The 23378-nt window shown below is 39.9% G+C and overlaps 2 protein-coding genes across 6 annotated transcripts in view; one reads left to right on the top strand and one right to left on the bottom strand.

Moving 5' to 3' along the window:
• The window catches only part of lctlb (lactase-like b), a 54910-nt gene extending 53026 nt beyond the window's left edge, over positions 1-1884 (top strand). Inside the window, exon 14 of the mRNA XM_072277975.1 lies at positions 866-1884. Within this exon, the coding sequence (XP_072134076.1) occupies positions 866-978 (113 nt within the window). The 3' untranslated portion in view covers positions 979-1884. The remainder of the gene's footprint in view (positions 1-865) is intronic.
• zwilch (zwilch kinetochore protein) overlaps positions 1-23378 on the bottom strand; it is a 50566-nt gene that overhangs the window by 12353 nt on the left and 14835 nt on the right. For all 5 annotated transcript variants that reach the window (XR_011889039.1, XR_011889038.1, XR_011889041.1 and 2 more), the window contains exons 6-18: positions 21801-21880; positions 19833-19988; positions 19057-19128; positions 16747-16840; positions 15747-15802; positions 12313-12421; positions 11704-11783; positions 10992-11148; positions 10133-10161; positions 9902-10038; positions 5993-6088; positions 5470-5588; positions 4361-4472 (exon numbers count right to left, since the gene is read on the bottom strand). Coding sequence is in view for 2 of the 5 variants with exons in the window: in XM_072277973.1 (XP_072134074.1) it covers positions 4378-4472; positions 5470-5588; positions 5993-6088; positions 9902-10038; positions 10133-10161; positions 10992-11148; positions 11704-11783; positions 12313-12421; positions 15747-15802; positions 16747-16840; positions 19057-19128; positions 19833-19988; positions 21801-21880 (1280 nt within the window). In the remaining 3 variants the exon portion in view is untranslated. The remainder of the gene's footprint in view (positions 1-4360; positions 4473-5469; positions 5589-5992; positions 6089-9901; positions 10039-10132; positions 10162-10991; positions 11149-11703; positions 11784-12312; positions 12422-15746; positions 15803-16746; positions 16841-19056; positions 19129-19832; positions 19989-21800; positions 21881-23378) is intronic.

Raw genomic sequence — 23378 nt, 5'->3', positions numbered from 1 at the left:
AACACTGGAAAAAAAAAAATCAAGATATATTCTTGGGTGACTTCAAGCCATAATTATAAACACAAGAGATTCTGCAGATAGTGAAAATCCAGACTAACAAACAAAATGCTGGAGGAACTCAGCAGGTCAGGCAACATCTATGTAGGGAAACAAACAGTCGATGTTTCAGGCTGACACCCTTTACCAGGACTGGAAAGGAAAGAGGAAGAAGCCAGAACAACAAGACTGGGGGAGGCAAGGAATACAAGGTGATGAGTGAAGCTAGATGGATGTGTTGGAAGGTGATAGATGGAAAAGGCAAAGAAAGAATCTGAAAGGAGAGGAGAGTGAAGTGAAGCATGGAGAAAAGAGGAAAGAGGAGGGGCACTGAGGAAGGAAATAAACAGGTGAGAAGGGGGAAAAGGGGGAATGGAAGAAGAGGGAAGGAAGAGGAGGAGTCAAGAGAAATCTATGTTCTAATGGAATTGAGGTATTGCCCCTCCAACCTGAGGGTGGCCTCATCATGCCAGTGCAGGCATTGGAATTTAAATGATTGGCTACAATTCTACTTTTAAATTACATCACTATTAGCAAGGATGAATGTCTTGTTGTGTATTTCTAGACTGTAAATAGTTCAATATTATCCCTCTCTCTATGGTTTAAGAGCTTCAAAGGAATTTAATGTTTCAGTTATGAAAACTTTCCAAAAGTAGATGAACAGGAAAACACTACTATCAGTATTAGCAAAAGATCTATCCCAGCTTTTTTGTTTTATATAGGACCATAAGAGATCTTGTAACATATTAAATTAACTTCATTTAGTGAAATTATTTCCTAAACAATTGTAAAGAACATTTACATTATGCCTTTTTCTTTTGAATTTTAGATCCTCTAATCAATCATATGGAAATGGTGACAGAGATTGTGGTCCCGACCGTGTGCACCCTCTGTATACTCCTGAGTGCTATTTTACTGATGTTCCTACTTCGGAGTCAATGAGAAACCTAGACTACTGTTACAGTATATGATGCTATATATGCAAGAAAGAAAATGGCTTCTTAATGGTTTGTTTCTTCAGAAAGTTAGTTGAAATAAAATTTTAATAAAAATTGGATTCGGTACTTCACCGGCATCATCTCAAAAAATAGTTTTTTTTGCCAGTGAATGAGATATTAAATCTTGGAATAATAAAATTCTTTTACTAATAATGCCATCATCCAGGCCTCCAATTCATATTCCATAACTGAGGTGAAGGAATTCACAACATGGTAACAGGATTTCAGCAGTTCCTTCCATAAAGGACTCTGTGTACTATCCAAACCTAACAATGGTTAACTACTGACACAAGATATTTACCCAATTTCCCTCGGGATCACTAAAGTATATCTATCTATCTATAATAAATACCATCACCAAGTGCAATATGTATAGTGACAATGATATTCTTTCATGCCAATGAAAAGGTCATGCTGAATAAATCAGTCAGGCTTTCAATGTGTCATGTTGAAGCCCATAACAACATGGTCCAGAAAATACTGGGTCAGTTAGTTAACCACATTGGTGAATTAATAATAACTGATAGACATTTGCCTAGTTCATATTATATATTCAATGACATATTTTTGTCTTCAAAAATATTTTTAAATTAATCTATTACATGTTTGGTTGATAAACATGACAGTGGTCAGGGGATTTGTTCAAATAAAATTACCTTTGAAAGGCTCAAATCTCCAGGCAATAATTACTAACCTGTAAAATAGGTATCAAAAGCAATTTGAAGGTAATTTTTTTTTTACCCTAATGCAAAGGTAATTTTAAGTCCACTATATGAAATTAAAACCTCAGCCAGGTACAGGAGATGATATGAAATATTTGTCACTCGTAGCATTTGAATTTATTTGTGGCATGCCTATTGTTCATTTTTCTGAAATAAAATTTAGATTGTCCTTTCAGTAATTGTGGTATAATTTAGTAAACTGTTCTAACAGTAGATCATCAAACTGAACCATTAGCAACATATATAAAGTGCTGGAGGAACTCAGTGGGTCAGGCAGCATCTATGGAGGGAAATGGAGTCAACATTTTGGTCCGACACTCTTCATCAGGACTGGAACAAAAACAGCAGTAGCCAGAATAAAAGGGCAGAGGGAGGGGGAGAAGCACAAGCTGGCAGGTAATAGGTGAATCCGGATGAGAGGGAGATGGTAGGAAGATGGGGATGGAACAATATGACAAGTTGAGAGGTGATAGGTGGAAGAAGCAAAGGGCTGAAGAAGGAATCTGACAAGAGAGGACAGTCTACCATAGAATAAAGGGAAAGAAGAAGCGAGCTAGAGGGAGGAAGGTGTAGGTAATGGGCTGGTCTTGAGGCTGGGGAGGGAAAGGTTACTGCAAGTTAAAGAGATCAATATTGCTGCCATCCAGTTGGAAGTCCCAAGCTGGAAGAGAGGTATTGCTCCAGTCAGCATCTGGCCTCAATGGGGCAATTTAGGAGGCTCTGGATAGACATGTTGGTGTAGGAATGAGGGTAGCAGACACCAACAGAATCAGCAAACCTATTCGTAAGGCCAGTGATGTTGTGGGGATGGAACTGGACTCTCTCACGGTGGTGTCTGAAAAGAGGATGCTGTCCAAGTTGCATGCCATCTTGGACAATGTCTCCCATCCACTACATAATGTACTGGGTGGGCACAGGAGTACATTCAGCCAGAGACTCATTCCACCAAGATGCAACATAGAGCATCATTGGAAGTCATTCCTGCCTGTGGCCATCAAACTTTACAACTCCTCCTTTGGAGGGTCAGACACCCAGAGCCAATAGGCTGGTCCTGGACTTATTTCCTGGCATAATTTACATATTACTATTTAACTATTTATGGTTTTATTACTATTTATTATTTACGGTGCAACTGTAACAAAAACCAATTTCCCCCGGGATCAATAAAGTATGACTATGACTATGAATGTGTAGTGGAATTCAACTGGCTGGCCACCAGGATATCCTGGATTAATGGTGTTCGTAAAGCTAACCAGTCCCCCCAACTCACAACCTGCTACAATCCCTACATCAGGCCTCAACAACGTAGAGGAGGCTGCACCAGGAGAACCAGACACAATAATTATCGCAATGGATTCACGTGTGAAGTGCTGCTTTACCTGGAAAGACTGTTTATAGGCTCCTGAATAGTGGTGATGGAGGTGTAGGAGCAGGTTTAGCACTTAGCACGGTTGCAAGGAAAGGTGTCAGGAAAGGGGTACTGGTAGAGAGGGTGATCCCTGTGAAAGTGGATAGGAAGGGGGATAATGCACCTGGTGGTGAGAGATCTTGTTAGAGATGGCAGAAGTTGCCATGAGTAACGTGTTGGATGTAGAAGTTCGTAGTAGAGTAGGTAAGAACAAGTCGAAAACACTATCCCTGTTATGTCAGGAGGATGAGTGAGGGCAATTGTATGGGAAATGGAGGAGATGCAGGTGAGGGCTGCGTGCGTAGCAATGAAGGGGAAACCTAGTTTTCTGGAAAGAGAAGAGCTGATCTTGAATGTCCTGGAATGAAAAGTCTCATCATGAGAAGAAATGTGGTGGACAGAGGGGAGCTAAGAGAAGGAAATGGCATCCTTGCCTGTGGCAGGATGGGAAGAACCATAATCAAGGTTCCTGTGGGAGTCAGCGGGTTTGTAAAAGGTGTTAGTAGATATTCTGCCTCCATCTTCAGAGGTCAAGAAAGGGGAGAGAGGTGTCAGAGATGGACCAAGTGAATTTGAGGACTGGGTGGAAGCTGGTGACGAAGTTGATGAAATTGACAAGTTTGGCATGTATGTACATAGCAGCACCAATGCAGTCATCAATGTAATGGAGAAAGAGTTAGGGAGCGTTACCAATGTAGTTTGGAACACTGCTTGCCCACGAAGCTGACGAAAAAGCAGGCATAGCTGGGGCCCATTTGATCTGGAGAAATGGGAAGAGCTGAAAGAGAAGTTGTTAAGGGTGAGTACCAGATCTGCCAGAGAGGAAGGTGGTGGCAGAGGGTCTGTAATCAAGAAAGAAGCCTCCCTAATGGTGGATGGAATTGTACAGGTATTGGGCGTCAATGGTTAAATGAGGTGGTCAGGGCAGGGGAACTGATAGTTTGTATTTTATTCTCCACAAATGCCGTCAGCTGAGTATCTCAGCATTCATTTGTTTTTATTTCTAAATTATTTTGCTTTTCAAGCCAAGTACTTTGACCTGGTTACTAAGCAGTACTAGAGAAAATCTTGAGATTTCTGATGTTGAACCTGCAATCAATGCCTGTAGTGGGCTGGCTAATTCCTCATGTACAGTAAAAGGTGCAAAGTTATTAAGCATTCAAAGTATGGAAAATATATCCTTTTATTAGATTTACCTTTTTCCTGCAATGATTTACAGGGAATGTGCTTGACTACACCTAATCACTGTGTTGTAGTAAAAGGTCTCCTCATAATCACCATTCAGTGATATATCCTCAATTGGCAGATCTTTAAAAAATAATAAAATTAGTCATATAATTTTGCATTTCAAACTGCGCAGTTTCAGATCTGAGAAGAATCATCAAACTGTCAGGTAGCTTAAGCTATGATATAATAAACCATAATGCAACAGTGCAGAAATCAGCTGTAAACATTCATCATCATTATGTGCTGTGTCGTATGACATCATCATTGTGTCATGTCATATGACATGGGCGATCATGGTCTGCATGACCATGATTGTTCTTGGCAAATTTTCTACAGAAGTGGTTGCCATTGTCTCCTGGGCAGTGCCTTTATAAGTCAGGTGACCCCGGCCATTGTCAATACTCTGAAGAGGTTGTCTGCCTAGCATCAGTAGTCACATAACCAAGACTTGTGACATGCACCAACTGCTTCCATGGCTTCATGTGACCCCAATTCGGGGGAGGGGGGCGCGGGGGGGGGTGCTAAGCGGGTGCTACACTCTGCCCAATGGTTAGCTGCAGGCTAGTGGAGGGGAGGTGCGCCTTACGCCTCCTTTGGTAGAGACATATCTCCACCCCGGCACCCATTCACACAAGTAATAAGGTATATTTGGATTATATAGCACATTTGAAACAGTAACATTAACGGATCTAAAGGAATAACAACCCACTTATGGTGTAATCAAAGCTAAGACCAAAACACAGGCCACAGCAGTAAATATTCTAGAATGCATAGCTATTTATACAACATTCAGTCAGATACCCCCTGCTTCCTAACAATATTACCTTGTAAAAACATAAAACAAGTTTAATTGATTCCTGCCAGTGAAGCATTTTAAGTGTTAAGGAATCAGGACAGTTGTATGGAACTCTGCTACAGACAGAAGGTTAATTGACTGATTCCGGTTGCTGAGCTAATAACATATGGAATAATTATCTTATTCAATATGGTTAAACAGGCCTGTATCCCAAAAACTAAAAGGCACAATTGACATACTTTGTTTCAATACCAGAGAACATGAAAACACAAAAGAAAATACCTGGGTTAGTAAATGTCACATGGTCCACTGGTGGCCTGGTGTTCAACTGCCATATCGTCTTTAATTCTTTCTGCCCGTGGCCACTGATGATCTCCATTCTCCACATGGTGGGATTTTCACTGCAACGCAAGAAGCCAGAACTACTAGGATATCACTTACAAATATGAAGAGCACTCTGTGTTTTATTGCTATTTGCCCCAAGTCGCATGTTCTAATCAGTCTTTGATTGGTGCTTGATCAGTGTGTGGTAACCACTGAGTAACAAGCATGCTCAAGGCACTTCAGACTGCAGACACAAATTTTAAATCATCTGATATTTGAGAACACCAGTGTGTACAATTCCCTTCAATTTATCAAAAATACCTGGATTTGAGGCATAAAAGATTATCAAGGCACACTCAAATTTGAAGGAAAGTATTAAATATTAATGTTCAAGTTATAATCCAAATATCTACCTGGGTATTTTTAATCAAATAAATTGCTTCTGCATCAACACCTTAGGGATTATTATTTTGAATCTTACTTCTCAAAGAAAGCATTGATGGCCGTGGGTCTGATTGGCAATTGGAAAACATGATGTTCATCCAGTGGATTATCTTTGTAGTATTTAGAGCAGGACCTGTCGTAAGACAAATCAAGGAGATGCAGTATCATTTTTTTTTTAAGTAACCTAAGAAAATACCTCTGCAATAATAATCTCAATAGTACATTTTAAAACTTTAACACACGATTGATTTGTACTCACAATCAGTACCACTAATCTTACACATTATAAATCAAACACAACCCTTTGCAAGTCCTTCAGCCCATTGTTTCCATTTTTCCATCCAAGCAATTCAAAACTAATGTTACCATCTTTTCTCTTTCACTATCTTACCTTCTCCCTTTGCATCAAATACCACTTCACTTGTAATCACCTGTTAATTTTCTAAATTTCTACGTAACGTAGAACATACAACAGAACAGGTCCTTTGGTCCACAATTAAATTAGTAATTATAAACTCAGCTAAACTGATCCCTCCTGCCTGCACAATGTCCATATCTCTCCATTCTCTGCACATTCACGTGTCTGTCTAAGAGCCTCTTGAATGCCTCATTTGTTTTTGCCTCTACCACCCACCCCTGGCAGCGAATTCCAGGCACCCATCACTCCTTGTGTAAAAATAAACAACTTCCCATAAACATCCCAGAATCAGATTTATTGTCACCTGCCTGAGTCCTGAAATTTGTTAACTACATAGCAGCAGTACAATATAATACATGATAATATAGGAAGAAAAAATAAGTAAATTAATTACAGTTAGCATATGTATATTAAACAGTTAAGATTAAAAATAATGCAAAACAAAAATAATATAAAAAAGTGAGGTAGTGTTCATGGATTCAATGTCCATTTAGGAATCGAATGGCAGAGGGGAAGAGCTGTTCCTGAATCACTGAGTGTGTGCCTTCAGGCTCCCGTACCTCCTTCCTGATGGTAACAATGAGAAGAGGGTATGTCCTGGGTGATGTGGGTCCTTAATAATGGACGCCGTACTTTAAGGCACCGCTCCTTGAAGACGTCTTGGTTACTATGGAGGTTGGTACCCAGGATGGAGCTGACTAACTTTACAACTTTCTGTAGCATCTTTCAGTCCTGTGCAATCGCACCCTGGCATCCCCACCCCCTACCAGACAGTCTGCAAGAAGGCTCTCCATAGTACATCTACAGAAGTCTGCATGTTTTAGGTGATAAACCCAATCTCTTCAAACTTCTAACGAAATATAGCCACTGTCTTGCCTTCTTTATAGTTCCATCAATATGTTGGGACCAGGTTAGATCCTCAGAGATCTTGGCACCCAGGAACCTGAAACTGCTCTCTCTCCCCTCCTGATCCCTCTATGAGGATTGGTGTGTGGTCCCTTGTCTTCCCCTTCCTGAGGTCCATAACCAGCTCTTTCATCTTACTGGTGCTAAGTGCAGGGTTGTTGCTGTGACTCCACTCAACTAGGTGGTATATCTCGCTTCCGCATGCCTTCTCATCTCGATCTGAGATTCCACCAATAATGGTTGTGTCATCAGCAAATTTATAGATGACATTTGAGTTACACCTAGCCACACAGTCATAGGTAGAGAGAGAGTAGAGCAGTGGGCTAGGCACACACCCCTGAAGTGCACCAGTGTTGACTGTCAGTGAGATTGTGGTCTTCCAGTTAGGAAATCAAGGATCCAATTGCAGAGACAGGTATAGAAACCCAGGTTCCTTAGCGCATCAATCAGGACTGTGGGAATGATGGTGTTAAACACTGAGCTATAGTCAACGAACAGCATCCTGACATAGGTACTTGTATTGTCCAGGTGATCCAAGGCCGTATGAAGAACCATTGGCATCGTGTCTGCCATAGACCTATTGTGGTAATAGGCAAATTGCAGTGGGTCCAGGTCCTTGCTGAGGCAGGAGTTGATTCTAGCCACGACTACCTTCTCAAAGTATTTCATCACCGTACATGTAGTGCTACTGGATGATAGCCATTAAGGCAGCTCACACTACTCTTCTTGGGCACTGGGATAATTGTTGCCCTTTTGAAGCAGGTGGGAATTTCCAACCATAGCAATGAGAGGTTGAAAATGTCCTTGAATACATCTGCCAGTTGGTTGGCACAAGTTTTCAGAGCCTTACCAGGTACTCCATCAGGGCCTACAGCCTTATATGGGTTCGCCCTCCTGAAAAATAGTCTGACATCAGCCTCTGAGACAGAGATCAGAGGGTCACTGGGTGCAGCAGGGATCTTCACAGCTGTTGTTATATTCTCCCTATCAAAGCAGGCACAGAAGGTGTTAAGCTCATCTGGTAGTGAAGCAAATCCTGCCAGAGCTGATGTGCATCCAATGTCGCCTCCAAACTCCCTCAGAATTGTTTGTTCACTCTTGAAATAGTCCTCTGCAAGTTATAACTGTTTTTCTTGTACTTATCCCCTCACCTTAAAGGTATGCCCTCTGATATCAGCCATTTCAACCTTGGTAGAAAATTCTGGCTGTCTACTCTATCTACGCCTCTCATAATCTTATAAACTTCTATCAGGTCTCCCCTCTCTGGAGAAAAACCCAAGTTTGTCCAACCTTTCCTTATAGCACTAGCCCTCTAATCCAGGCAACATCCCGGTAGACCTCTTCTGCACTCTTTCCAAAGCCCAGACATCCTTCCTATAGTGGGGCAACCAGAACTGAATGTAATACTCTAGGTGCAGCCAAATTAAGAGCTTTATAAAGCTGCAACTTCTCTACTCTTGAAATCAGTATCTTGACTGATAAAGACAAACATGCCATATGCCTTCTTTACACCTTAACAACTTGGGTAGCACATTTAGGGAGCTATGAACTTTGACCCCAAGATCCCTCTGCTCATCAACACTGTTAAGGGTTTTGTCATTAAAAGTGTACTGCTTCTTTACATTTGACCTACCAAAGTGCAACACTTCACATTTGCCATTTCCCCGCTCATATCTGCAATAGATTTATATCATGCCATTTTTTTTGCCAGTCATCTACACTATTCATAACACCACCAATTTTCAAATCATATGTAAACTTAATAATCCACCCATCTATGTATTCATCCAGGTCACATACTATATCACAAGCAGTGGAGGTCCCAGTGTAGATCCCTGCGGAACAAGACTAGTCAAAGACCTCCAGCCAAAATAAGTCCCACTGACCACTACTATCTTCTATTGGAAAGTCAATTCTGAATCCAAATGGCTGTGCATCTTAATATTCTCAATCATCCAAGCAGGAAGAAGAGAACACAGAGTGCAATATCATTATAAGCCATTGTTTAGTTAAAAAAACAGTAGTAACACACACAAAATGCTGGAGGAATTCAGCAGGTCAGGCAGCATCTATGGAGATGAATAAACAGTCAACACTTCAGGCGAAGACCCTTCATCAGGACTGGAAAGAGGGGCAGAAGCCAGAATAAGAAAGTGGGGCAAAGGTGAAGGAGTACAAGCTGGCAGGTGATACACGAGACCAGGTGAGTGAAAGGGAGGATGAAGTGAGAAGCTAGGAGATGATAGGTGGAAAAAGTAAAGGGCTGAAGGAGGAATCTGATAGGAGAGGACAGCTGACCATGGGAGAAAGGAGGAGGGGCACCAGAGGAAGGTAATGGGTAGGTAAGGAGAATGGAAAACAGAGAGGAAGGGTGGGGGGGAATGACCAGGTTGGAGACATCAACATTCATGCGATCACGTTGGAGGTTACCCAGACAGAATATGAGGTGTTGCTTCTTCAACCCAAGAGCGGCCTCATCTAAAAATGTTGTATTGTACAAAGAGATTTCAAAAGGAACAGATATCTACAAGTAAAGGAGACATTTCCCTGTGAGTCTGCAATCCTTGTTATAAACACAAGACTATGATTTACATAGAATATTTGAATTAACTAAGTGCTCACTGTGTCAATGCAAAGAGATTCTCATGGCTCAAGGTGAGGAAAGCACTGCAACTCACTACCAGCTCGAGCATATGATGGAGTTTTTGGAGACGGAGAATCTGGTCTTCAAAATTTACTGTGGAATTTATAAAGTAATCCTGCAAGACAGCATCGAAATGTCAATAAAGGCTAAAATAGATTGGAAAACAATTAGTTCAGTCACAATTTATAAATATTATTCATTGCCCTTACCAAGTAATTCAAAGTGGTGAGTTCTTGACCTAGAAGAAAATAATTTTTCTATAATTACTTCAATTAAAAAACACACACATACAGAATTGAACTCGAGAAGTTCTGCAGATGCTAGAAATCCAGAGTAACACACTCAAAATGTTGGAAGCAGTCAGCAGATCAGGCAGCATCTATGGAGATGATAAACAGTCAAAGTTTCAGGCTGAGACGAGGTTCCAATAAGGTCCTGATGAAGGGTCTCAGCACATAATGTTAACTGTTTATTCCTCTCCATAGATGCTGCCTGACTGAGCTCCTCCAGCATTTTGTTTGTGTTTCACAGTATTAAACTTACTTTTTATAGACGCAAGGGACTGCAGATGCTGAAATCAGATGGAGGAACTCAGCAGGTTGATCAGCATCTCAAGTCCTGAACCAAAATTCCTTTCCTCCCACAGATACTGTTTGACCCCCTGAGTTCCTCCAACAGGTCGTTAGTTCCTCACCATTTTTGAAGTGTGCAAGAGACATGCGAGAGCTTTCAGTCACCCGTGTTGCCCTTTTCCTCAAACTTCACAACACATTTAGTTAACTCTGCTCTAAAGACTTTCCAGCAGACTTTCCAGATCACCTTTCCTTTCCAGCCTTGCCTCTCTCCGCCCTTTGCTGAAACTTTAATGTGGCTTTAGCAGCAAAGAAGAATACAAATACATCCTACTGTCATTACAAAGTGCCATTTACTCCAATACCTCACACCATTTCACTAACACAGCATTGTCCTGCACCTTACCAGGGAAGGTGTGAGGGACAAAGGGTTTGTATTGATATTTCCAACCCAATGAAGCATTTTTCAGATTAATAAGAACTGAGGAATACCTACCAATAAAATAGTTAATGTAATCCCTCTGCAATTTGTCCAGACCTATCTCCAAAAGCATTCGGATAGCAGTTAATCCATTAACAGAGACAGTGGGCATAGCACTTTGATAAGACTGCTGGATTAGTTTGCTGAAAGAACTGTTGCTACCCTTATGAATCTGAAAAGTGACCAGAAATTGTTCAGGGTTTAGAAACAATAAGCATTATGGTAAGTTACACAAAGGCCCAACACTTCTGAAAACAATTTGAGAACTGATACTTTCTTGGTAGATGCACTTCTGAAATATCCATGTAGATACATTTCAGGTGGTCAGTATATGACGAACGCGAAATAACAACAGTACGGATGGGTATTGTCTGACACCAATGATACAAGTACTCTGAAAGCAGTACCAATGACAAATCATGTGATGTCCACAGCATGATATTACTGAGGCATATGAACATCGACAGTCTAATGTTTCAGCATTAATCAGCAAACAATTAGCTAAAAATACATATAAAATTTTAACTGATCCTCTATAGCAGGGGCTTCCAACCATTTTTATGCCATGGACTACTACCATTAACCGAGGGGTCTGTGGCTCCCAGGTTGGAGACCCCTGATCTATAGAGTATCTACTCAAGCCCTTAAATCATAAAAATAATAGTTTGCTTACATATATTTTTAATTTAACATTTAAACAACATTAAAATACGAGTTTGCATCATACCCATGGTTGAATATCCTTGCTTTGTAAATGCCTGATAACTAGTGTTAAGCAATCTACCACATCTTGGTACGAAGAAACAGCTAAAAATCAAACAAGGAAAAAAAACAATGAGTAGAACTCCGCATAAGTAATGCCAGGCTAGCAAGAGGAGGAGAAAGCACAGTTAGAGTTCCAATGTCACGGTCCAATTTAAGGCACCAAAATCAAAGCTTTCACGACAACTATTGCATACTCCCTTTTTTGGCTCTCCAGATGCTGTCTGACTTGTTTAGTATTTCCAAAATCCTGTTTTTTTAAAAAAAGGATAATACTGCATTACCACATGGTATATTTTCATTTAAACCCATCAATATTTACTGCCTTCTGCAGTGTTTACAGCTCTATCAATTATTAACTAAAAATTCAACTTTTTAAAAATTAAAATCGAGGGTTTAACTATCACATTGAAAACTCTTGTACAGTTTACTTCACATGTTCGTTGTGCCTTTTTCTTGGGGGTGGGACTGGGAGAGAGTGAATCTACAAGGACCACTTATTCCATTCTCTGACATCAAATATCAATGGTGTGGGGTAGTCCACAGGAATAATCCATCCCACGGGTATACATACTTTTTCTCATTCTAGTCCAGAGCTGCTCTGCAAAATCAAGATCTCCACGTTCAGGTATAAATGATGAATAGATGGTTGATTCTACAGCTGCTTCATCACTTTTCAATTTCTGATAAAAAAACAAAAATTTAATTAAAAGAAAGTCCTGATCAAAAATTTAATAATTTAATTTTTTAAAATGAGGTTAAACTGTATTCCAATCTAACCAAAGTACTGCTATTTTAGAATAACAATTAATGTTGCAAAGAATTATACACAAAGGAAGAAGCCATGTGGCCTAAAAAGTCACACTAATCTTCTCTGCAAACTGAAACTCCAAGCACTTCTGATATAATTTGCAAATGAACTAGCATCCAAAGTATCAAAATTATATAGCAACCAAGTTATTCTTTGTATTTGTATAATTAATTCTTTCTAAATTTAAGTGATTCTATTCAACTTTTACAAAATCAATTAAATTTAATATATTATTAAATTCTTTTAACCCATTTATATCCAAGACTTTAAAACCAGAATAATTTTTTTAAAAGGAGGCTATTTTTAAAAGGAAACATTCTATTTCTTCCATACACTACAAAACATCCACAAATCATTCTCTGATATGAATAACCCTCCCTTTACAGAGGACAGATAAAAAAAACATTCTGATACCAATTGCGACAGTAATGTTTTAAAAGGTTTTAGCCACTTCAGGCATAATTCAGAAATATAGAACAGCAGTATCCATTGAGTAAAATAAATCAAAGTAGACTGGGTTACGGAGAACTTGTTGAGATACCAATACTAAGAGGACACCCCACGATGAAGTAGATACTTAATGCCACAAGGATTCTTAGCAACGTGAAGGAACAGAGGGATCTTGGGGACCGTGCACATTGATCACTCAAAGTTGCCGCACAGGTTGATAGGGTGGTTAAGCGTATGCTGTCTTGGCCTTTATTAGTTGAGGAATTGAGTTCAAGAGTAGCAAACGTAATGATGCAGCTCCATAAAACTCTGGTCAGCCCACACTTGGAATATTATGTTCAGTTTTGGTCATCTCATATGAAATTAATGTGCTTAAATACTTGGATACCAACATGTATTTACAATGTATTCACACCAAAGTCAAAAAGTTGAAATGGAGAGTTTAACTGGCTCCATAAAACAGTTGTACATAACTTTTATTTTCAGTTAAATTTATAAAGCAAGCAGACACAATGAAGATTAAACTAACAGGATTTGCTGGGTATAAGACAAGGGACAACATACTTGTCCTTGAATAACTATACCAGGCTTGCAGGCTTGAGACACTGTAATTCAACATGGGAACATGATCAAAGGTAAAGAGACAGCAGCCAGGGCTATTGCCATGGTAATCTAGTGGCCTCATCTACCCAAGTTATGACACCAACAAACTCATTAAGGGTATGGAGATCAGATGAACACAAGCCTTCTCAAGAATGATACTCCACAGTAAATATGGAAGACTTATGAAAGTCTATTTTCATCTTAGAACTAATTAGGTCTGGGTTGTGTAGCTACAACAGCGTCAAAATGGCAAATAAAACATACTAGAGAGACCCTCATCACCATAGGAATGTACAAGATTAACCAGCTTCTGTGTTGCTGTACTTAGACCAAGACTTACAGTAGTTCCCATAGTAACAGAGATATCTATAAAAGACTCTCCAAGGATGTTGCCATAGCAATTGGGGAAATGTTTAGAGCAGTGACAAGGCTTACTCATGAGACCACCAAAATAATCAGTTGAGCAGACTAAACAGAGTTAATGATGTAAAAAGAGACTGATCACACAGGCAAAGCACTACAGCACAAAACAGGCCCTTCAGTCCATCCAGTCTGTACTGATCTGTTTATCCTACCGGGTCATATTGATTCGCATCTGGACCATAGCCCTCTATACCCCTCCTATCCATGTACCTATCCAAATTTCTCTTAAAAATTCAAATCAGGTGTACGGGAAATCGAGGCGGCAGGGTCCAGGCCCCACAGCGTATCGAAGCCACTGAACCCAATGTTTAGATGTCGACTTAAGTGCTGGGCTGAATCGGAAAGGTCAGGGTGTCGGGGCCCAAGGTGAGGGACGGGCTCGTTCAGTTTTCTGCACTGCTCTGTACTGAACTAAGGCATACTTTGATAATAAATGTACTTTGGATTTCTGCTGGCAGCTTGTTCCACACTCTCACCATCCTCTGTATACTTACACATCTGTACTTGCCTGACTCATTGCCAGTAAATGGTTTGGCATGGTAGCATAGTGGTTAGCATAACAGCTTACAGCACCAGTGATTAGGGTTTAATTCCCACCACTGTCTGTAAGGAGTTTGCATGTTCTCCCTTGACATGCGTTTCTTCCGAATGCTCTGGTTTCCTCCCACATTCCAGAGATAGGCGAGTTATTAAGTTGTGGGCATGTTATGTTGGTGCTGGAAGCATGGTAACACTTGCTGTTGCCCCAAATACATCCTCAGGCAGCACTGGGCATTGATGCAAGCGATGCATTTCACTTACAATAAGTAACGCCAATCTTCAACTTTTCTCTAACAATATATGTGCAGTAGATGAAAATGTTGTACCTCATTTCCAAATAGTGCCTACTTTGTGAAATTGGACAGCATATGTACACTACGCCTGGTGAGGTGGACAAGCCCCATTTCCAAGGTCAATTGAAATAAATTCTGCTTGAGCTAAGAACAGACTTTGTGAAAATTACTTTGCTCCTGATGGCGTTTTAATCCAAAGTTCTTTTAGTAGTCAGGAACAAGGCACAAAAATTGTTGTTTCACAATTGTTTTATTAAGAGTTGATAGAACAGAAGAAAACTGAACAAACAGTGACAGGGAAAGCTACGAATAAAGAAGACGGCCCCTAGCACAATACAGCTATTTTTTTACTACAGAGATAAACTTCCATTCAAATCAATAGATAAAAATAAACCAATAAGTACTTATTCAATACTGCAGTACCCAAGTTAACCAATTAAAAAATACTTAATTTGTTTAATGCAGAACAAAGCAGCTTCCAGAGCTTTCTAGAATTATACTTTATATAGCCAGTAGAGACATATTAAACTGTTAAGTATATAAAGACTACTTAAAGAACAAGCAGATAATTAATTGCTAAACTGCAAAGAAAATAACAATTAAACAGTCTAATCTAAGAATTAAACAGTTAGATCCAACACTCCATAACAACAATCATTTTTGCTTGCCTGTAGAGTACACTATAAAATGGAAAACCACTTCTGTAGAAGAATTTGCCAAAAACAATCATGGTCAAGACCATTATCGCCCATGTCATATGACTTGGCATATAATAATGATCATGATAGATTGCACTCCTTTAAAACAGAAACCAATGTAATATTCAGACAAAGTCGTATTTACCATACATATTCTTAGCAAAAGACTTCACTTATCTAGATACCATACCTCTATGTCAGTTCTCTCTGGCTGATGCTGAGAGACAGTGATTTGGTTCTTTACATCTGCATAAAAACATGAAATAGAGAAAAGAAAAATTCCGTACTAAGACAAATAAGACAACGTAGAAGTCTGTTCTCGGCAGAAGGCACCTTTCCTTGTTGTTAAACCAGACAGTGACAGTAAGATTAAGACAGTTATTCAAGCATAGTAATATATTATGATATGGAAAATGGGATATTTCTGAGTTAATTTCAGAATTAAGGTACAGTACTGTGCAAAAGTCTTAGAGACAGGTGCAGACACACTCAGCCCTGAGACACCAGACAAGGTAATTTGATTCCAAACAATTGGTTTATTGATCATTACAGAACATCACTCTGGTGCTTCCCACTCCCTCCACTCTCCCCTCCCCTTTTGCCAACCATGATTCCCCTCTCCCTGTCCCCCTTCCACCCTCAGTCCAGAATGGAGACCCATATCAGAATCAGGTTTACCATCACTCTCAAATGACGTGAAATTTGTTTTTGTTTTGTAGCAGTACAGTGCAATACATAAATTATAGTACCGTGCAAAAGTCTTTGCCACCCTAGCTATATATATGTGCCTAAGACTTCTGCACAGTACTGTACATCTTCACTCTCTGGATCAAAACTCTAGCAGTTGCTGATGGGAATGAAATTTCGGCCTACAGCGCCATTTACAAACATCACAAAGTACATTCCTTATCACCAACACCACTGACTTGCTGATCAGAGAAGAGCAAGTTTTGTTTCCAATTGAAATGGAAAGTTTACGATGTGAATGCATGCCACTTGAAGCATAATATTTGCAGAGTAAACCTCCCATCAACTGCAATCATTGGTGTACGATTACTACAGGAAGGGTAAATTACTGTTAACCAATCACATTAACAATTCAGATATTCAATTATATATTCAAATCATCCAAAATAATCTACAAAATTAAATTTATTGTAACAGCTATTGTTCAAATGTGAAAACTGTACCTTTGATTAACTCTTGCACAGCTTCAACCGCCGTTTTTTCCTCCAGAACCTCGGGCCACTCGGTTTCACCTGTCTTCAATCCTTCTGCTAAAACCTGTGGCAAAACACGTGGGAAACAAGGTCACCAAGTATTTGATATGATCGAATGCAATGCTTTCAAAGCAGTATTTATCTTTTGTATTCTATCTTTTGAAGTCTAGTTTTTGCTCATCTGTGTATGCAATTTTCCCAATTTTTCTTTAACTCATTTACCAGCTCCGTTGATTTTGTTCAAGTGGTGCGGCAGTGAGTATCCAGCCAAGGAAATCCAAGCAAAAGATGTGATGACATTGGAGAGGGTCCAGGGAGGTTGTAGAGAACGATCCTGGGAATGAGATGGTTAATGTATGAAAGGTGTTTATGGCTCTGGGCCTGTATTTGCTGGAGTTCCAGATCGAGTGGACATGCAGAAGAAGTTTCCAATAGTGGGAGAGTATAGGATCAGAGGGCACAGCCTCAGAATTGAGGGACTTCCACTTAGAACAGAGATGAAGAGGAATTTCTTTGGCCAGACAGTGGTGAATCAGCACAGGATCAGGAAAAGCTGCAGAAAGTTGTGAACTCAGCCAGCTCTATTGTAGGCACTAGCCTCTCTAGCATCTGGGACATCTTCAGATGGCGATTCCTCAAAAAGGGAGCATCCATTATTAAAGGACCATGCCCACTCCCCCCCCAGAATTGAGGGACTTCCACTTAGAACAGAGATGAAGAGGAATTTCTTTGGCCAGACAGTAGTGAATCTGTGGAATTCGTTGCCACAAACAGCTGCGGAGGCCAAGTCCTTGGCATAATTAAAGCGGAGGTAGATAAGTTCTTGATTAGTATGGATGTCAAAGGTTTTGGGGAGAAGGCAAGACAATGGAGTTGAGAGGTAAAATAAATCAGCCTTGATGAAATGGCAGGGCAGACTCAGTGGGCTGAGTGGCCTAATTTTGCTCAGAGGAACAGCTGTGAAGGAGGTATAGGAGTAGAACCAACTATAGCCTTCATCAAACACACACACTTTCCTCACTGGACAATGATCAGAATTAGGAACAATGGCTGATTTTTCTTTTTTGCTTCCCCCCTCCCCAAAGGAAAATAAAAGCCAGTTATGCTCTGGAACAGGATTTGGGGCAAAAGCATTACCTACTGAATCAATGATCTGAAGTAATTAGGCATGGGATAAGCAGGAACTTGTTCATCTGTGTGCAATTTACAGATGTATCACACTGTAAACAGGAAGTAATGTCTTCTACCATATTTGATCCACATGAATGCATAAATCTCCCTCTTGAGGCACACAGAGCAACTGTGCTGCCAGATAATAACAACACAAACACAATCTGGGACTACGCTGCTGCTACACAGCATGAACACAGATTTCACCTTCCAGTGAGTTTGTTCCCTCCCCCCCCTCACCTCTTCTCCTCACCTGCGCACCAGTGCCCCTCCTGCTTCCCTTTCTCCTGTGGTCTACTCTCCTTTCCTGACTGCTTATTCCCCTCCACTGACACTGTCTGACGTGCTGAATTCCTCCAGCACCTTGTGTGTTGCCACACAGTCAGTCAGATTCAGACTGAGGATGGAGTCCCCATGCCTCCAAATACTATGCCATCACCCATCATTACAGAAGTAAGCTGACACTGAAAGCAAGTGGGCCACTCACACAATCAAATTACACATTTCTTTTTGAGGGGAGCAAAATAATCAACAAACAGAAAAGTTCCAGCTTTATAACATCAACTACCAATGAAGTTGTGCTCTAAGTTTTTGTACACTAAAACTAGGAATCTCAAATACCAATAAATAGCATATATCACACTATTTCATAAGGTTAAAGAGTAGAAGACACTGTAAATTCAACGCCAATTTCAAAATCAACCCCCTCAACTCTGTTCAACAATGTCCCCTCAATGTGCAAGAAAATTACATGTTTCTTCATGAAGTGAGAGTTTGCAACATTGTTCAATGCAACACTCCAAGTAAATTTTTGAAAATGTTTGGCAAAACCAAGATTTCTGAACAGAGAATGAACCCATGTACACCACTTCACTATTTCTGCACTACTAATTTATTCTATACTTTTTTGTAATTTATAGTATATTTTATGTATTGCATTGTACTGCTGCCACAAAACAAACTTCACAATATCTGTCAGTGATATTAAACCTGAATGGGATTCTGATTCTGCAATATATTCAGGCAGCAATTTACTAGATTGTGGCAATTCAGAAACCAAAGTGAAAGAACACACTAGTTAGGACTGCAATAGTTATGTGTCATACTTACAAGGAGAAATGCTAGCTCCTTGTATACTTGAAAGACAGGACTTCTCGGATCTCCAGGCTCCACTTTGATATTCTAAATAAATCACAGATGCAAGGAATGAGAAATCTTAACTGATGACAGAGTGGTTAATTTTAAAACTGAGAATATAATAACAACTCATTATGAAAGGCATGTGTTCCTGGAAACTAAATCAACATGGTAAAGCATGCATAAAGAATTAACAAAACAAAGATTTGCAGCAAAAGAGAAAGGAGGCTCCAGGCTAGAGTTTGCAATGTTTGTTCATTATATGAGGTGATGATATAAAGAAAAATTTTAACAGGTAATCCCAATGGAAATCACAACCATCTTAAACTAAACTATAAACACCGGCAAATGAGACTAGCTTAGGTGGGCATCCTGGTCACTGTGCACAAGTTGAACCAAAGAGCTTGTTTCAAGCTGCATTGCTCTACAACTTTTAACAACTCTAACCAGGCATGATGAGACAAGTTTAGAAAAGCTGCGTGCATATTGTCCACTAAAAACCAGTGCTTCGCAGGAGTAGTCAGAGCAGCACTGACGTTCATCATCATGGGTCAATGGTTGCCTGATTGCTGAACACCTTGCACCACAACTGTGGCTGAGTCTGTTGCTGGAGAGAACAACAAAAAGGCATAGAACTTCCCAAGTGAAAAAATAAACTGTTCTGCTCACTCACCTTCCTACTCTCATGCCACTTGTGATTACAGAATAATTTATAACATGCATCATAAATAAGCTGTTACTTTGCTTACCAAGGTGGCAACCGATGTGAGTGGGGGGACTTCTAGGATTTTAACCACAGTGTTCCAAGTTAAATCCACCACAATGCTACTCTGTGGCTCTATGATGGTATTCTCCAACATGGAGACACCAAACAAGTCATAGCGTGCATAGCCTTTAGTTGTTACCTGCATTAAGACAATAAAGTGTAAATCTGGACACCGAAACATTAGTATGTTGCAAAAAACACACTTCCGATCAGACAACATTTGTTTCAACCTCAGCAAATAATAGATCTTGAAATGCTCCTTAAGCACAGTCACTGCTGTTCAGCTGTTTTCTGCATAGAAGTACAGTGGATTCCAGTTAATTGGGCAATTGGCTAATCAGGGCAGCCACTTATTTGGAACAATTCTTTTTAAAAAAACATAATAAATCGAGAAAATAAGCAGGATTCCATTTGGGACATTATGCCACTTAACTGGGACAGAGACTGCAGCCAAACATTTTCTAACTATCATCAGTCAAATGGCATGTTGCATGGCCATTAGACACTACACCATCACCTGTGGGTTTCTGTTCAAAAAGCAGTGACTTTTGTCACTGATAGTACGCGAATAATAAACAGTAAGACAATTCAGAACTGTTTTTTTTTCCACTGCAGTTTCAAATTTTCATGCTTGAGATGCCAGAAATAGCCAGGAATGAAAATGAAACAAATTCCACTACTTTAACAAACTAGGAACACAGAATTTGTTCTTCTTGAACATTACAATGAAAATGAAGACTTGAAGGATACATTTCATTGAAAGCACTATACGAAGGCAGTCCATTATCTGCACTAGGTGCCTGCACTGATTTTGTTCATTTACAGTCAATCAAAAGAACACGGTAGTGTACAGTAAATGAATTCCTCCATTGGTAACTATTAGGAACCGACATACAATTTTATAGTGCTATAGTAGTATTGATAGTGTTCTAATTTGTGCTGTATTTTATTTAAATACATAATTTGTTACTCAGTTAAACAGTAGATTATCTTTTTTTAAAAAATACTTCTAAACTAATTCCATGGAACTTCGGCTAATTGGGGTAGCCGCTTAATTGGAAGGAGGATGTGTCGCAATTAACCAGAGTCCACTGTAATGTAGTTTGAGTGAACATGCTGTATGTACATCAGTTGCTCAGTTTCCCAAATTGCAACCCCCATTTGACTGCTAAAAGGGTATATTTGAACATAGAGAACTTCAGTGCACCCAAAGTTTGTGAAAGGTGAGAGAGAAATGCAATTTATTGGTCACTACAACATCCAGGTTCAAGCTTGAAAATACTGTAGTCTAGGATGAAATCTTCAGCAAAAATTAATAAATTAAATTAATAAAATGGCACTATGGTAGCATAGCTGTTAGTGCAATGCTATTACAGCTCAGGGCATCGAAGTTCAGAGTTCAATCCTGGCATTCTCTGGCAGGAGTCTCCCTACGTCCTCCCCGTAGAATGCATGGGGTTTCTGTGGGTGCTCCAGTTTCCTCCAAGGTCATCCCAGGTAGGTTAACTGGTAATTGTAAATTGCTCCGTGATTAGGTTAGGGTTAAATTGGAGTGGTTAGGGGTTGCTGGGCAGTGTAGATCGAACAACCTGTGCTGTTATCTCCAAGTAAAATAAAGGAAGGAAGAAAAACACTGCAGACCCTTTAAAGATGAAGAAAAGAGAAGATGCTGGAAAGCTCAGAAGATCAGGCAACATCTGTGAGAAAGGAGAATAAGCATTTCAAGTCAATGTCTGATCAGAATAGAAGTAGCAGATCTGAGAACCCAGACCATGGTGTCAAATACAGAATCTCAAAGGTGATGAGATTTACAATAAAGATTCATTTCCCAGAGGCTTAACTTTCTCTTTTGGATGATGATACACACATTTCCAACATATTCAGTTCTTATTTTAAAATTTGTAGCTTTGTCAAAGATATTTATAGCCGAAGAAGGGGCACGAATACCTACAGCAGAACAAAGATGTCTGTCCTTGTGGGAAATTTTCAATTTTTCTAAGGTTGTGAAACTGCTCTTGTCAACAATTGGTCCTAAAAGAATAAGGAATTAATTACAATTAAACTTAAATTTGTTTGTCTTAATCACTATAAACCTAGAGATTATAAAATTGGAAGACATTTATATAATAATTTTACAATCTAATCAGTTAACAAAATAAAGTATATTTTACAGTTAATGTGAAATCTTACTCAATGTCAGCAAAACCAAGGAGCTGATTATTGACTTCAGGAGGAGGAAACCAGAGGTCCATGAGCCCTTATTGAAGGGTCAGACATGATAAGGGTCAGCAATTTTAAATTTGTTGGTATTATCATTTTGGACAATCTGTGCTGGGTCCAGCACGCAAATACAATTATGAAGAGAGCACAACAATGCCTCTACTTCCTTAGGAGTTTGCGAAGATTCAGCGTGACATCTAAAACTTTGACAAGCTTCTATTAGGTAAAGTCCACTGAACCACTGAGTACATCTATACAAAGCACTGTCGCAGGAAAATAGCATCTATTATCAGGGACCCCCAATACCCAGGCCATGCTCCCTTCTCACTGCTAGCATCAGGAAGAAGGTACAGGAGCCTCAGGATTCACACCACCAGGCTCAGGAGCAATTATTACCCTCCCTTCATCAGGCTCTTGAACCACTTCATTCAACTTCACTTGCCCCAACGCCCCATGGACTTGCTTTCAAGGATTCCCCATCTCATGTTGCTGATACTTATTGTTTATTTTTTCTTTCTTTTGTATTTGCACAGTTTGTTATCTTTTGCAAACAAGTTGATGCAGTCATTCATCAATTCTATTATGGTTATTATTCTATTACGGATTTATTGAGGATGCCCGCAAGAAAAGGAATCTCAGGGTTGCATATGGTGACATACATGTACTTTGAATTAACACTACTTATCAGATTTACCTTCAAACTATTGTGTTAAGTTCAATAAATACTATATTTGAAACAACGGGCCAAATGGCTGCCTCAGCGAGCCCAATTCTCTACACACCAAGATGAAGTCTAATGCTCTGGTGGAGGGAAGGTGTGGATTATGGGTCAATGGTGCAGAGTGTTTAGAGATGTAGCAGCATTGAAGGAGACAGAAGTGAAAGCACAGAGGAACATCTGGAGAAATTTCTGAAATGCCTGATTCGCTGTTGTTGTTACTGTGCGATCAAGAATCTTCCGGAGGGAAGGCCCCAAAACCCCCGGCTTTGCCTAATGCTGGCCACCGAGGCTGAGGTCGAAGTGTTCGGATAGCGATGGTGCTCAGTACTCAGTGTCGGAGGCTCGAAGTTTTTGGGCAACTCGGAGTCCGACTGTAGTCGGGCATGGCAGGGAGAGTTTTCTTCCTTCTCCCGTCTGTGTGAGATGTGGGAAATTTAAGAGACTTTGAACTTTTTTACTGTGCCATGGCCTGTTCTTCATCAAGTTATGGTATTGTTGCACTGTTGTAACTATATGTTATAATTATGTGGTTTTTGTTAGTTTTTCAGTCTTGGTCTGTCCTGTGTTTCTGTGATATCACACCGGAGC

Source organism: Mobula birostris, chromosome 14 (assembly GCF_030028105.1).
Source record: "Mobula birostris isolate sMobBir1 chromosome 14, sMobBir1.hap1, whole genome shotgun sequence".
NCBI classification, from domain to species: Eukaryota; Metazoa; Chordata; class Chondrichthyes; order Myliobatiformes; family Myliobatidae; genus Mobula; species Mobula birostris.
This window is presented reverse-complemented; position numbering and strand designations above follow the sequence as displayed.